General features: G+C 44.2%; 1 protein-coding gene across 1 annotated transcript; it reads right to left on the bottom strand.

Annotated features, from left to right (window-relative positions):
* Positions 1–1,973: 1,973 nt before the first annotated feature.
* Positions 1,974–13,048, bottom strand: LOC139582247 (gamma-aminobutyric acid receptor subunit rho-1-like). Its single transcript, XM_071412233.1, has 8 exons — positions 13,015–13,048; positions 8,066–8,133; positions 7,684–7,907; positions 4,836–4,918; positions 4,572–4,712; positions 4,304–4,456; positions 3,910–4,106; positions 1,974–3,713 (listed from the first exon to the last, which is right to left on the bottom strand). Exons 1-8 carry the CDS (start codon positions 13,031–13,033, stop codon positions 3,420–3,422), a joined length of 1,179 nt encoding a protein of 392 aa, XP_071268334.1. The 5' UTR covers positions 13,034–13,048; the 3' UTR covers positions 1,974–3,419.
* Positions 13,049–15,744: the final 2,696 nt, after the last annotated feature.

The raw sequence follows: 15,744 nt of genomic DNA, 5'->3' as shown, positions 1-15,744 counted from the left end.
GACCTTTATTGCAAACACAGTGTGTTTGAATCAATTATTTGTGAATATATTTTGTATGGTTTTATCTAAAAAGGCTAACTTTTTAAATGTTACACAAAATAAATAAATAAATGAAATTCACTGAGGAGGATGGTCCTCCCCTTCCTCCTCTGAGGAGCTTCCACTGTCACAGACTGTCTCTCAGTGCTCCGTAACTGGAAGAGCCCCTCGATCTTCTTCTCACGCACTCCCATAGGGGTAGTGTCATCGTGAACAGGGTGGGGTGAAGTTCACGAGGGTCCCCACAGCTCTGCCACACTATAAATGACCTCGAACTGCTGACAGTGTTTTATTCAAACTGATAAACTTTTTGCTCTTCCTTCGATATTATCATATCCTTGTCAGGACAGACAATTCGACTGTAGTGGCATACATCAACACACCAGGGTGTCACTAGCTCTCTGCATCGACACAGACTAGCTGTCAAGACTGTGGAGCAGGGCACACTTCCTCTCATTACGCACGACTCCTCTCATTACTTGTTGTCCAGAGGGAACCTGTTACGGGTAGACTCCATCCTCAGGTGGTGAACCAGATCTGGGAGTGATACGGTCTAGCCGCCGTAGATCTCTTCACATAGCACAAAGACGTGTTGTTCTTGGCGATAGCAGGATATACACCACTGGGATTGGACGCGCTGGCACACGCTTGGCAAAGGGGTTATTCTCTACGCTTTTCCTCCTCTATGCTTGATACTCCCCACTCTAAACAGAGTGAGGGAACAAGTATTATCCCTCATCTTGTTAGCCCCCTCGATGGACAGGGAGGCTCTGGTTAGCGGTTCTGGTTAGGCTCTGAGGTCTTGACAACTACCGTTACGCAGGGATCTTTCGACCCAGGTGGGCAGAGAGATTTTACACCCTCACCAAGAAACCATGGCCATCTGGACCTGGCCTGTGAGAGGATACATTTGGTGGTGTGGCCGAAAAACAGTTCACTGTTAAGGTCTATTCAGCCGCTTTCTCTGCCTGTCGAGGACAACACAGTACGGAAACACCCTCTGTTATGAAGGGAGGGCATCGCTTAAGCCCAGTCTCCAAGCCTTTAGCCCCATCTTGGGATCTTTCTTTTGTGCATGGGCTGATTTCACAGCAACCTTTTGAGCCACTGGAAATATCTCTCATTCAAGACATCTTTGCTGATTGCACTTACATCCGCACAGTGAGTGAGTGAGCTGCACGCAGTCCCCCATTCATGCCTACAGTTTGTCCCAGGGTTATCAAGGGTAACATTCTTACCCAAACCCGCCTTTTATGCCTAAGGACAGTGGCAATTAAAATCGTCTCGCTTAAAATTTTGTTATTAATGGCTCTCCACACGCCGCCCTGCACTTCTACGGAAGAATAGCGTCTCCACCGTTTATGTCCAGTATGCAATTTGCGCATTTGCTTGGAAGAGGTGAGAGTATTGCGCTACAACGACAATGACCTCTGTGACTTTTGGGAGCCTCCCTGCAAGGGCTATCCCCCCTTTGGATAGTGAAGGCTATTTTATTGGAGAATATATTAGCAAGGTTTTTATTTGTATATTATTTTGTATCTGCGATATTAAAGCTGATCTACCCCCTAAAAACAATTATTGCAAGGGTTACAGCCCGGGTTACAGACCTAGCTTTCTTTAGATGAATGCACTAACTGTAAGTCCCTCTGGATAAGAGCGTCTGCTAAATGACTAAAATGGGCTCATTCCACCAGAGGTATGGCTACCTCTTAGGCACTGTTGTAAGGCATTTCCTTAAGGGAGATTTGTGTTATGGCATGTGGAACCACACCTCATACGTTTATTACGTTTTTACCTTCTGGATGTCACTGCATCTTCATTGGTGTATACTTCCTCACTGTTGAAGCCACTGAGGGGGTGATGTTCTTGGGACTACCCTGGCTTCAGAGAGCATTTCTGCGATACGGGAGTTGGCTATATTCAAATGTGAGACATCTTAGACATGCTCTCCGAAGCCAGGTGTGCATAGAGTCCGTGCAAGATGCAGATCAATGCAGATAGTCCGGGTAACAATTTAATGAACTATTTAGCAGTCTTATGGCTTGGGGGTAGAAGCTGTCTCGAAGCCTGTTGGTCCAAGAGCCGATGCTCTGGTACCGTTTGCCGGATGTAAGCAGAGTGAACAGTCTATGGCTTCGGGGCTGAAGTATTTGGCATTTTTTGGGGCCTTCTTCTGACACCGTCTGATATAGAGATCCTGGATGTACTGGGCCGTCCGCACCACCCTCTGTAGCGTTTTGCAGTCAAGAGCGGTGCAGTTGCCATATCAAGTGGTGTTGCAGCCAGTCAAGTTGCTCTCAACGGCGCAGCTGTGGAACATTTTCACGATCTGAGTGCCAATGCCAAATCTTTTCAACCTCCTCCTGAGGGGGAGAGGGGCTCACCTCATTCGCCAATTGACCTGTCTGTCTCCAACAGATGTTGCGTGATTGGTTCTTCGAGCCCATAGAGCCGTGAATCCCATCTCACTCATTTTAGCATAGAACCAGGGTTACGCAAGTAACCCTAACTTTTATATCTCCATTCAGGAAATGTAATAATTAATCTGACAAAAGTCTACTGATAATAATATTTTGGGTTTTCTTCAATCTGTTAGTCCAGTAGATTTCATTGCACTTGAATTAAGCTGTCATCATCATATATAGGTGGATAAAGCAAGAAATATGTAGCCTATTTACTAAATGTAAGAATAATGTACAGAATTCACAAACAGCCATTAGAAGAAAACATTTAAATCAATGACAAAGTTTAAATTTCAATAACCTGTCCCACATGTTGAATCAAACACTCAAATAAATGAGAAGGGTGTGCAGAAACTGAAAGAAATGCATGGAATAATTTTTAACCAGTTAACAGATTCATGCTAAAACACTGTACAAGTACTGTTATTCAATACATATTCAAGCATATCCAGAAAAGGGGGAACACAATTAAAATAGGTGTAATGGTCCATTTGAAACCAAAATACACAAAATTATACCCTGAAATTATATAGCACAGTTTGAAATAACCATTTGGACACTGTTATCATAGACATTGCATTTACGTTTTACAAAGTTGCCTAGACATGCAATTCTGGATGCTACTCTCATTTAAACTGCACAATAATGTACTTATTGTTACAGAAATTATTTGGTATAGCTTTGTTCCCTCACTTGAAGGAAAATACCACTCAAAAACTATATTTTGGTATTTGCATTAGTCCACTGTTGATACAGTCCCAAAATGTTTTGCATGTCAGCAATCACATTTTCAAAATATAGAACTTTCAAAACACAGAAAGTGTCACAGTATAAAGAGTTCCGCAACATACTGTGACACTTTCTGTATTTTGAAGGTTCTATATCTGGAAAACTACCTCCATTCCATTCTGTGCATCTTTAGAGGTAACAGGACCAGTAGATGATGTTGAACAGAGTATACGACCCAGGAAAGATGACCCGGGAGTACTTGTCTATGGCGTGGGTGTCGACCCACATGCTGCTGTAGGCACTGGAGCCCACATGTCCTGTGATTTGGTTGTTTTCCTCAATGTCCAGATGGACCATCATCCTCTGCTGCTTCATGGCGCCGTTCTCCTCAGGCATACAGTCATAGTTCCCCGTGTTGTTGACGTCCTCCTCGCTGTAGCTACCCATCATGCCCGGGTGGGTCATGCCACAGGTGCAGGGCAGCTGCAGACAGACACAGATATTGGGTTTGATCCCGAGCTACAGTACCCACATCTTCCATCCGACAAGCACATACTGTATACATCTAGCCTACACTTTTTCCAGAGGAATTTTAAAATGGTCAACTTTTTCCCAGAGCATAGTTTACAGACTGAGAAACTGACACTTTGGATCCACGGTTTGTTAAGATGGCACTTACCCTTTCTCGTAGCTTTTTTTCCTTCCGTTCTTGCACCGTAGACAGGTAGTTCACTGCGGCGTACTCTATCACCGATAGGAACACAAACACAAAACTGACCCAGAGGTAAATGTCCACAGCTTTGATGTAGGAAACCCTGGGCATGGAGGCGTTGACTCCAGTGATGATGGTGGACATGGTGAGCACCGTGGTGATACCTGGGGCACAGTACAACACACAGCGTCTGATCAGAAAGGTCGAAACTTAGGGACACAGCAGGATATACTACTGAAGGCAGAATATCAGTGGTGTTTAGGCTTTGTAATAACGAAACATGAACACTGTAGAAGACAGAATCGTAACAAGCTTCGAACAAGCGTTGACTAAAATCTGGGACTACTAGTGGCTAACTCACCCAGAGGAACCCTGGCCGGTACGGCCCGGCGGTCGATCCAGAAGGACACCCAGGACAACATGACCATCAGAGTGGCGGGGAAGTAGGTCTGGAGCAGGAAGAAGAAGATGTGGCGTCGCAGGGTGAAGGTGATGTACAGACGGTTGTACCAGCCTGGAGGGAAGAGGATAACATTATTACATATGTTATATACAATGCATTGTATTAGCATAACAGAAGCCCAACCTTGATAAATCACTGTGAACAGCATGTGCCTTCAATGCTGTACCTGTGCTGCTGTAGAAGGCTAGTTTTGTGGTGGTTTGGAACTCCTGGATGAGGAACTGGGAGAGGGAGATATTTTCATCAGTGCTCAGGGAATTGTTCCCTTTCTTCCAGTAGAGCATCAGGTCGTCATCCGTGTACGCATCTGAAAAGAAAGGGGCATGCTGTTCAGTGTCGCCCACTTGAAACAGTCTATGAACAGGTGCATTATATTATATATTTGAATTTGACAGCAGAGAGAGAGAGAGTCAAAAGGGCAGAGACTCACAGCTCTCAATCTCCAGGGAGCAGGTCTGTGTGTCCAGAGGGAAGCGACTCAAGTCCATGCTGCACATTGATGTCACTGTCACCCTGCATGAGAACACAACACAGACAGCTGAGTACAGCCTGGTCCCAGATCTGTTTGTGCTTTTGCCAGCGCTATTGCTGTCATTGTCAAGCCAATGTTTGCCATGACAATGAGAAACAAGGAGTTGACATTTTAGCACAAACAGACTGGCACTCAGTCTAAGATGAGTAGTTCTCCAGGTTTCACAGGAAAAAACATGTATATTTTGCAGACAAAAATGCTTGATTTTGCTGCAGCAGTGCTGACATTTTGCATGGCAAAATGAAATGATTTTGTCCAATTTGTCATGAAAATGCACTGACAAAGGAAAAAGTGTGTTGATGTGTGGCTTGATTGAACCATATTATGGGGTAAATGTGCGGTGATTGGTTGAAATTGCAATCCCTCTTTTTGTACTGCAGTGATGGTTCAGTTGCAGGCGCTAATATTGCGATGATTTGACTGTTTTATGCAGAACTAGTGCAGTGATTGGTCGAATTAACAAGCCCACACATAATATGCGGGAATTGTTAAAATTATAATAATAATAATAATACTGTTCAGATCGCAGAATCCTGGAAGGACTGTCCTACGGGTCAATAAATACACTGAGTAATGTAGATACAATAATACAACGAGAAATAGGTTGGGGCTGGGGGATGTGGGGGAATATGTGTTGTTGTATATCATATTTCAGAAACATACAGTACACACAGAGTCCGTTGTTTGAGGAGATTTGGAGCCCCCAGGGCAGGGATGAATGCATTGAAAATGGCGGAGATAATCCAGCTCAGTATAGAAGAGACCCGCTGCTACACGGGATCCTCTGGGAGGGAGGTCCACGTATAGTAAACAGGTATTTAATCCCCTTCCCAATCTGTTTCTGTCTGTCAAATCTCTGGTTCCAACCCCCGGAGAGATTAACCCTAATGATGAGCCTGCATTGTATCTAAAGTAGAACACACCACCCTGTCCCTCCGCAAATCCTATACATCCGTAATGACAGAGAAATCCTATAATCCACCGCAAGATTGGGATTACAGACGGCCTGTGTGTCTACCAGGGCAGACTTCACAGTCCCAAAACCAGAGTTTTGGGAGCATGATCGCTGACTCCACCAGTGATGGAAGTGTTAATGACTATCCGCGTCCACAGGTGTCAAGAAGACTGTATGCAGTGTGTTTTGACTGCCAGCAGAGGGCGCTACTGACACAGACATCTTGATACTGGCTCTTGCTGACTAAACTCTCAAATGGACCACCTGTGGATTACAAATTCAGTGTCTCTCTTGGGTCCAGCATTCTGATTACTCACTAAAATTACAAACTCACTTTCTTCCTGCAGCTTGCCTATACTTTACTGACAAACAGTTTATCACCACATTCATTAAATGATGCTGTGATGAGACAAACTGCATGTCTATTTGGTCAAGTTAAATATATACACACTTGGCCAGGATATAGATCCCACTTAACAGCATGACAGCACTTTTTCATTTGCAAATTGCTCATGGGTAAAAAAAAAAGAAAGAAGGTTTAAATTTAGCCTGCCTCATCTGGCAGCTATGTGATTTGCGTAATGAAATCACTTTGGGGGTAAATTGCCAGTTGGCAAAGACTAGTGTTTACAACACCACACACACTTCTCTTCAGTTGATTCCATTCCAAATAGTGATCAGACCTAGAAAACTAGATTTCACCCATCATTTGTCGGCTTTTTCTGGATTAATTTTACGTAACAAGCTACTGTACTCACTACAGTTCACAAGGGTATCTGCTTAGCTAAAGCCTTGGTGGTGGATGAGGTCAGGGCTGGTTCCTGGCATGAGCAACATAAACGGTTGCTTAGAGCCCCCGGCCACTACGGGGCCTGACCAAAAACATTTTAAAAAATTAGGAACTCAGTGGGGTCTCAACTTACTATTGGGAGTAAGAATAGTAGAATAAAGCAGGTTCAAAATGTGTGCATAATTACTTTTTCTCTTATTATGTCTGTCACTGACAGTCACTCTGGCCATGTCATCTAACAATTGTTAGATCGGTATTTAGTCAAGCCAGCTATCATGACCAAATACCAAACAGGCACGCAGGGCACGTGCCCAGGGGCCCTGATCTCCAGGGAGCCCCCATTGATTTCGTTAGTCATTGCATAAGTAATTACAGGAAATTGCAAGAAAATCGCAGGAAATTAGCAATAAAACTGCAAAATGTTCTCTCTACCCAATGGCAAAATGTGTAGAATTGCAAGAAATTAACTTTAAATCTAAAATATTTCTCTCCACTGTCAAGAGGGGGCCCAGTAAAATGTATTTTTCGCAAGTTGGAAAACTATTAATTGCACTACTTTTGACCAGAGCCCCATGAGCGGCAGGTAGCCTAGCGGTTAAGAGCGTTGGGCCAGTAACTGAAATGTTGCTGGTTTGAATCCCTTAGTCCACTAGGTGAATAATCTGTCTATGTGCCCTTGATTGAGGCACTTAACCCTACTGTAAATGCTCCTGTATGTAAAATGTAGGTGGGGGTCCCCTAACCAAATCTTGCTTAGGGCTCCCAAAAGGCTAGAGACGCCCCTGGATGAGGTGAGTTTCTCCCATGCTATGTAAAGCACTTTGAGTACCTCAGTAGGTAGAAAGATGCTATGTATATCCAATCCATTATTATCAAGTCTTCCAGTCTCAGGCAAGGTTTCTCATCATCACAGAAGTATGTTTCACTAAACCTCTTCCATTACACCAGTATGCTTTAAACTGAGAACAAAACTAAAGTTTGACTCTGACCAGGTGAATTACCTTTGGCTGTAGAGCACCTTGCCATCAGGGTAGACTCTCAGCATGACATTATCTGTGGTGGTGTCGTGTGTGAAAGACTTCTTGGAGTGGACAAAGAACATGTCTGGCACCCAGATCTTCTTGACCAGGCGCCCGTCAAAGGTCATGCTCTTATTGGTGGTGCTGTGGAAAGAGAGGCGCTCATCTTTCCAGTAGTGTCTAATATACAGGGTCATGGTGAAGTCCTGAAACACAAAGCATGACAATGCTAGTATTTCAACAGAGCCATCACATATTGTCTTGCCTTCTTCTTTCCAAATCATCAAATTATGGATGATCTATGCGTCTTGGATGCTTCATTTTGGTTTACATCACAGCTCACAGAAAGTATCGAACCACTTACCATGTCAACTTCTGAGATCGTGTCCAGACTTTCTACCTGAACATCAACGCCAACTGGAACAGCAGGTCCTGCAAAGACACACAACTCAAATCTTAACTTAATTCAAAGGAAACACATAAGTAAATAAATTCCATTGGGCTGTCACAGTTAATCAGTTAACTTGAGGTCCATTTTGAAAAATGTCGGGCACTCATTTAAAAAACAGTGTTCAAAATAAACTGAAAACATCCCAAATACATAAATCTATACAGCTAAAAACAACAATGTGATGTCAAAACAAGTTAAGATTGAGGTTAAAGAAAGTGTGCTTTATCAATTTACTGGATTTAGTTTACCGTTACTTTGAACAAAATCAAGATGTCAATATTCTTATGTTTATATAAAATCCTAAAATCCTAAATCACAGAAATCACGATTAATCAAAGCAAATCCTGCAACTAACTTGATAAAAAAATATATATTATTTGACAGCACTATAACAAAACCAATCAGATATGTTAACATTTATGTAACTCGTTTCCTTAAATAACTTATATAGTTAATTATCGGAGTAGGGGTAATCTTGACAGTACATAATTAAATACAGACAAAAACAAAAGGTCAATGGCTATCTAAAATGATACTTCAAAAATGCTGTAATACTAAACTGTCTGGATTATGAAGCTGTATTGAAGGGTCATGTGTATCTAGACAATTCTATTAAAAACAATGAGCTTTTTCTCCTCTAGTCCCTTTCATCCAGAGCCCTGCAAAAAACACAAGCTGTCATCAAGGCAAAGGGTGGCTACTTTGAAGAATCTAAAATCTATTTTGATTTGTTTAACACTTTTTTGGTTACTACATGATTCCATATGTGTTATTTCATCGTTTTGATGTCTTCACTACTATTCTACAATGTAGAAAATAGTCAAATAATGAAAAACGCTTGATGAGTATGAGTAGGTATGTCCAAACTTTTGACTGGTACTGTATGTACGTATAACCGCAATGTAAAACAGTCAAAGATACGACTCAGTTATAAGAGCCTACATTGCCTCTTAGTACAAAATGATGTGGCAATGTTGTTATATGCTCAAGTGCAGATTCACACAAGATGATATATCGGATATATTGCCACTTTAAACAATGCTGCTTTATATGTTTTCATACCCTACATTACTCATCTCGTATGTATATACTGTACTCTATACCATCTACTGCATCTTGCCTATGCCGTTCGGCCATCACTCATTTATATATTTTTATGCACATATTCGTATTCATTCCTTTACACTTGTGTGTATAAGGTAGTTGTTGTGAAATTGTTAGGTTATATTACTTGTTAGACATTACTGCATGGTCGGAACTAGAAGCACAAGCATTTCGCTACACTCGCATTAACATCTGCTAACCAAGTGTATGTGACAAATACATTTGATTTGATTTGATTTATATTGTTACATTTACATTTTACATTTAAGTCATTTAGCAGACGCTCTTATCCAGAGCGACTTACAAATTGGTGCATTCACCTTATGATATCCAGTGGAACAACCACTTTACAATAGTGCATCTAACTCTTTTAAGGGGGGGGGGGGGGGGGGTTAGAAGGATTACTTTATCCTATCCTAGGTATTCCTTAAAGAGGTGGGGTTTCAGGTGTCTCCGGAAGGTGGTGATTGACTCCGCTGACCTGGCGTCGTGAGGGAGTTTGTTCCACCATTGGGGTGCCAGAGCAGCGAACAGTTTTGACTGGGCTGAGCGGGAACTGTACTTCCTCAGAGGTAGGGAGGCGAGCAGGCCAGAGGTGGATGAACGCAGTGCCCTTGTTTGGGTGTAGGGCCTGATCAGAGCCTGAAGGTACGGAGGTGCCGTTCCCCTCACAGCTCCGTAGGCAAGCACCATGGTCTTGTAACGGATGCGAGCTTCAACTGGAAGCCAGTGGAGAGAGCGGAGGAGCGGGGTGACGTGAGAGAACTTGGGAAAGTTGAACACCAGACGGGCTGCGGCGTTCTGGATGAGTTGTAGGGGTTTAATGGCACAGGCAGGGAGCCCAGCCAACAGCGAGTTGCAGTAATCCAGACGGGAGATGACAAGTGCCTGGATTAGGACCTGCGCCGCTTCCTGCGTGAGGCAGGGTCGTACTCTGCGAATGTTGTAGAGCATGAACCTACAGGAACGGGTCACCGCCTTGATGTTAGTTGAGAATGACAGGGTGTTGTCCAGGATCACGCCAAGGTTCTTAGCACTCTGGGAGGAGGACACAATGGAGTTGTCAACCGTGATGGCGAGATCATGGACCGGGCAGTCCTTCCCCGGGAGGAAGAGCAGCTCCGTCTTGCCGAGGTTCAGCTTGAGGTGGTGATCCGTCATCCACACTGATATGTCTGCCAGACATGCAGAGATGCGATTCACCACCTGGTTATCAGAGGGGGGAAAGGAGAAGATTAATTGTGTGTCGTCTGCATAGCAATGATAGGAGAGACCATGTGAGGATATGACAGAGCCAAGTGACTTGGTGTATAGCGAGAATAGGAGAGGGCCTAGAACAGAGCCCTGGGGGACACCAGTGGTGAGAGCACGTGGTGCGGAGACAGATTCTCGCCACGCCACCTGGTAGGAGCGACCTGTCAGGTAGGACGCAATCCAAGCGTGGGCCGCGCCGGAGATGCCCAGCTCGGAGAGGGTGGAGAGGAGGATCTGATGGTTCACAGTATCAAAGGCAGCCGATAGGTCTAGAAGGATGAGAGCAGAGGAGAGAGAGTTAGCTTTAGCAGTGCGGAGCGCCTCCGTGACACAGAGAAGAGCAGTCTCAGTTGAATGACTAGTCTTGAAACCTGACTGATTTGGATCAAGAAGGTCATTCTGAGAGAGATAGCAGGAGAGCTGGCCAAGGACGGCACGTTCAAGAGTTTTGGAGAGAAAAGAAAGAAGGGATACTGGTCTGTAGTTGTTGACATCGGAGGGATCGAGTGTAGGTTTTTTCAGAAGGGGTGCAACTCTCGCTCTCTTGAAGACGGAAGGGACGTAGCCAGCGGTCAAGGATGAGTTGATGAGCGAGGTGAGGTAAGGGAGAAGGTCTCCGGAAATGGTCTGGAGAAGAGAGGAGGGGATAGGGTCAAGCGGGCAGGTTGTTGGGCGCCCGGCCGTCACAAGACGCGAGATTTCATCTGGAGAGAGAGGGGAGAAAGAGGTCAAAGCACAGGGTAGGGCAGTGTGAGCAGAACCAGCGGTGTCGTTTGACTTAGCAAACGAGGATCGGATGTCGTCGACCTTCTTTTCAAAATGGTTGACGAAGTCATCAGCAGAGAGGGAGGAGGGGGGAGGAGGGGGAGGAGGATTCAGGAGGGAGGAGAAGGTGGCAAAGAGCTTCCTAGGGTTAGAGGCAGATGCTTGGAATTTAGAGTGGTAGAAATTGGCTTTAGCAGCAGAGACAGAAGAGGAGAATGTAGAGAGGAGGGAGTGAAAGGATGCCAGGTCCGCAGGGAGGCGAGTTTTCCTCCATTTCCGCTCGGCTGCCCGGAGCCCTGTTCTGTGAGCTCGCAATGAGTCGTCGAGCCACGGAGCAGGAGGGGAGGACCGAGCCGGCCTGGAGGATAGGGGACATAGAGAGTCAAAGGATGCAGAAAGGGAGGAGAGGAGGGTTGAGGAGGCAGAATCAGGAGATAGGTTGGAGAAGGTTTGAGCAGAGGGAAGAGATGATAGGATGGAAGAGGAGAGAGTAGCGGGGGAGAGAGAGCGAAGGTTGGGACGGCGCGATACCATCCGAGTAGGGGCAGTGTGGGAAGTGTTGGATGAGAGCGAGAGGGAAAAGGATACAAGGTAGTGGTCGGAGACTTGGAGGGGAGTTGCAATGAGATTAGTGGAAGAACAGCATCTAGTAAAGATGAGGTCAAGCGTATTGCCTGCCTTGTGAGTAGGGGGGGAAGGTGAGAGGGTGAGGTCAAAAGAGGAGAGGAGTGGAAAGAAGGAGGCAGAGAGGAATGAGTCAAAGGTAGACGTGGGGAGGTTAAAGTCACCCAGAACTGTGAGAGGTGAGCCATCCTCAGGAAAGGAACTTATCAGGGCGTCAAGCTCATTGATGAACTCTCCAAGGGAACCTGGAGGGCGATAAATGATAAGGATGTTAAGCTTGAAAGGGCTGGTAACTGTGACAGCATGGAATTCAAAGGAGGCGATAGACAGATGGGTCAGGGGAGAAAGAGAGAATGTCCACTTGGGAGAGATGAGGATCCCAGTGCCACCACCCCGCTGACCAGAAGCTCTCGGGGTGTGCGAGAACACGTGGGCAGACGAGGAGAGAGCAGTAGTTAATCCATGGTTGAGTCAGTATGCTGTAAAATATGTCATATCATATGGAGCAATCACACATCAACTATTCACTGGCTTTAAACACCACAGCGGAATTATTACCCTGCATTTTTTATGTTTACATCTGTTACAATTCACTGTCTGTATAGATTATTCTGGAATCTTAATAATTTCTGGACTTAAATTACATCCCAATTTATCCCCTTTTATTGGTGTTTTGGGATGAATCCACCAGTAAGCAGTAGCTGGATTTGGGTCCCAAGAAGGCTTCAGATTAGAGAAGTCAGAGAAGGGTTATTGAAACCCTGAGCTCCAGACTAGTGCTACTACTGTGTAATTAATCACAGCAGACATAATCCCAGTTGGTTATCTCATCAATTCAAGGCACACTGCAGCACGAGACATCGTGTACATCCGCTTCCAATATCCGCTTATGAGAACTGATAAAGGCCTATATCTTCACTTGAGTAAAACAGCTGTAACGTTTCAGAAAATCTGTCATCGACATCAATGCATGATTTAACAACGACTTAATGATAAATCCTGATTAAGTAAGAATTGAAAGTATGTCAGAAAATATCGGTGAACTGTACAGTAGGATGATGATGATAATGATAGATTTGTACGGCTCACAATAAAGCACTGTTAAAAAAACTCACCTCCAAAGCCAGGCCTCATTGTGAAGTCGTGATCATTTATGCTTAAGAGCTGTTCTGAATTACTCATGGTGTTTTTGGTGATATCTGGAATTCTTCTCAGTATAGTGCTGCGAGGAGGGGACAAAAACATGACTAATGAAACAAACTGTTTCAAATTACACTTATTTTTATTGTCTCTGAACCTCTAGCATACTGTCAAGACTATTCTGTCCTAGATCTATTTGTGCTCTTGCCAACTCCACTGCTGTCACTGTCAAACCAAACATGTTTGGTATGACAATGAGTGACAAGTTGTCATGAGCGCACAAACAGACTGGCACTCAGGCTATATGAAAACCAACCATCCTATCGAATGGTACCCTACATACAACATGTATTTGTCCTATAACAATAATCACAATCAGAAGGCAAAGGGGCTTACAAGATATAAGCTTATCAGAATGTCCATAGAATTATGCTTATATTCATGAGGATTAATTAATTATGGCAGTCTTTTTCATATCAAGTTGGAACTATGCATCACAAGGCATATGAACTTACCTTGACCCTGCCCATGCTAAGGATAACATGCTGACCACACCGCTCGCGTTGCGTGCGCGAGCGTTGCAAATAATGTACACATGTATACATACATGCTATTCAATCATTGCACCTGTAACAGTTTAACTTTAGTCCGTCCCCTCGCCCCGACCCGGGCGCGAACCAGGGACCCTCTGCACACATCAACAACAGTCACCCACGAAGCATCGTTACCCATCGCTCCACAAAAGCCGCGGCCCTTGCAGAGCAAGGGGAACCACTACTTCAAGGTCTCAAAGCGAGTGACGTCACCGATTGAAACGCTATTAGCGCGCACCACTGCTAACTAGCTAGCCATTTCACATCGGTTACACACCCACACTGCTTGCACGCGTCAACGAGCGTCTGCGTAGCCAGGCGCTAAATTGGAACTTGGTTCTATTTGTGACGCTTGATACGCTGCAAGTCCCGCCTCTCCCATCTCCTCATTGGTTTTTAGGAGCATATACCCACGTGCCATCTCCTTGTGCATTTCAGGTAAACAACCCAATGTTTATATCCCATGACAAATTAGCTAGCAACAGTTTCCTGATCGCGTGTTCTGATCGCGTGTCCTCTACTCCGACAATTCATCCACAGATAAAAGGGTAAACCGAGTTCATTTCTAGTAATATCTCCTCCTTCAGGCTTCTTTTTCTTTGGACGTTATATGGGGGTTGGCAACCATCTTTAAGGTGCATTACCACTACCAACTGGACTGGAGTGTGGACCTTAGTTCATCTTTCAATCACTCACGTGGGTATATGCTCCTAAAAACCAATGAGGAGATGGGAGAGGGGGGACTTGCAGCGCGTCAAGCATCACAAATAGAACCAAGTTATATTTTAGTGCCTGGCTACGCAGACGCTCGTTGACGCGCGCAAGCAGTCTGTGTGCAATGATTGAATAACATGTATGTGTACATTTATTTTGCAACGCTCACGCACGCGACGTAAGCGGTGTGGTCAGCATGTGAGGCTAGATTGCACAGGGCTTGGTAAAAGGCTTCAAAGCCGACTATTTTATACTCTGAGTATAATTTAAAGTGGAACTGACAGCGTTTTAACAAGTTTGCAGAAATGAAACAAACAATCGATGTCAGTCAAAAATATAAAATTCCTAGTTTATGCAACAAAAACAACTTTATAAGAGGTTTTAAAAACAGGTTACATTTGACTCAAAATTCCATGACATAGAGTAAGGCATTGTTGGCAGAATAGATGGATGCAGTTCAATGCATGATTAATACAGTATAATTCACCAATACATTTCTTGGTAGTCCAAAAAATATTACTATCAGGTTGTAGATCACAGCTGGCTTGGTACATTGTTTACTGCCTCCACCCATTCAGGATGGACTGTTTCAGTTTCAATGACTCAATATTTTGGACAAAAACGGACGATTGTAACTGGGCTGGGAATGTCAACACAATCAAACTGGCAAAGGAAACGATCACAAGTCAGTCACAACGTGGCCAATAGGCTAGCGTATCTATTTATGTAGCTACTTATTTAGGAAGCTAAACACTGGAGCCTAGAGTTAGCTAACTGGATAACCAGGGAGGATGTCATGTCATTGGAGGAGTGGACGAGTGACCAACTTTTCCCCTTCATATCGCTTTTCGGTGGCTACAGCTAGACATTTGGCTAGCTAGCAATACCTGCCACCCCAGGTAGCCTAGTGATTTCTTTCTAATGATCTGAAGTCGCTCTGTTGCTACTGCCTGTAAACACACAAACCAGTTCAAAGTGAATGATGGTAGGCCAGTGTGGCAAATGGCTTATTTGCATGAAGGCCTACTGTAGCTCTGATTGGTTATGGTGCACCGGTCTGCGTAGACTCCGGTCCTGGACAAGACATACTGTATGTTTTTATTAGGTTTTATTTACTGCAAACACACGGTCGTCGTTCCCACATGATATTGCTTTAGAATTTTCACAAATGCCCTACTATATGTCATACCCAAACATTTTATGAATTTATGAAAATGACCATATCTAAGTGCTCGCTTAGAAAAGTGTCATATTCTTCCTGGGGGTGTATATGAACCAATTTTAATCAAATGTAATTTTGCTAAAACGCTGTCAGTTCCACTTTAACAAAAGCTATACACTTAAATAAGTATACTGAACAAAAATATAAACGCAACATGTAAAGTGTTGGTCCAATGT

This window comes from Salvelinus alpinus, chromosome 8, assembly GCF_045679555.1.
Source record: "Salvelinus alpinus chromosome 8, SLU_Salpinus.1, whole genome shotgun sequence".
Taxonomy (NCBI): domain Eukaryota; kingdom Metazoa; phylum Chordata; class Actinopteri; order Salmoniformes; family Salmonidae; genus Salvelinus; species Salvelinus alpinus.
The sequence above is the reverse complement of the archived record's forward strand: the minus strand, read 5'-3'. Positions and strand labels throughout refer to the sequence as shown.

What these genes read in the sequence shown, in the direction of transcription:
- LOC139582247 (XM_071412233.1), bottom strand. An exon ending in AAGGTGCTCTACAGCCAAAG is followed by an intron (nt 4,919 to 7,683) that starts GTAATTCACCTG and finishes GTTCTCATGCAG; the next exon opens with GGTGACAGTGACATCAATGT. An exon ending in AGCCTTCTACAGCAGCACAG is followed by an intron (nt 4,457 to 4,571) that starts GTACAGCATTGA and finishes TCTTCCCTCCAG; the next exon opens with GCTGGTACAACCGTCTGTAC.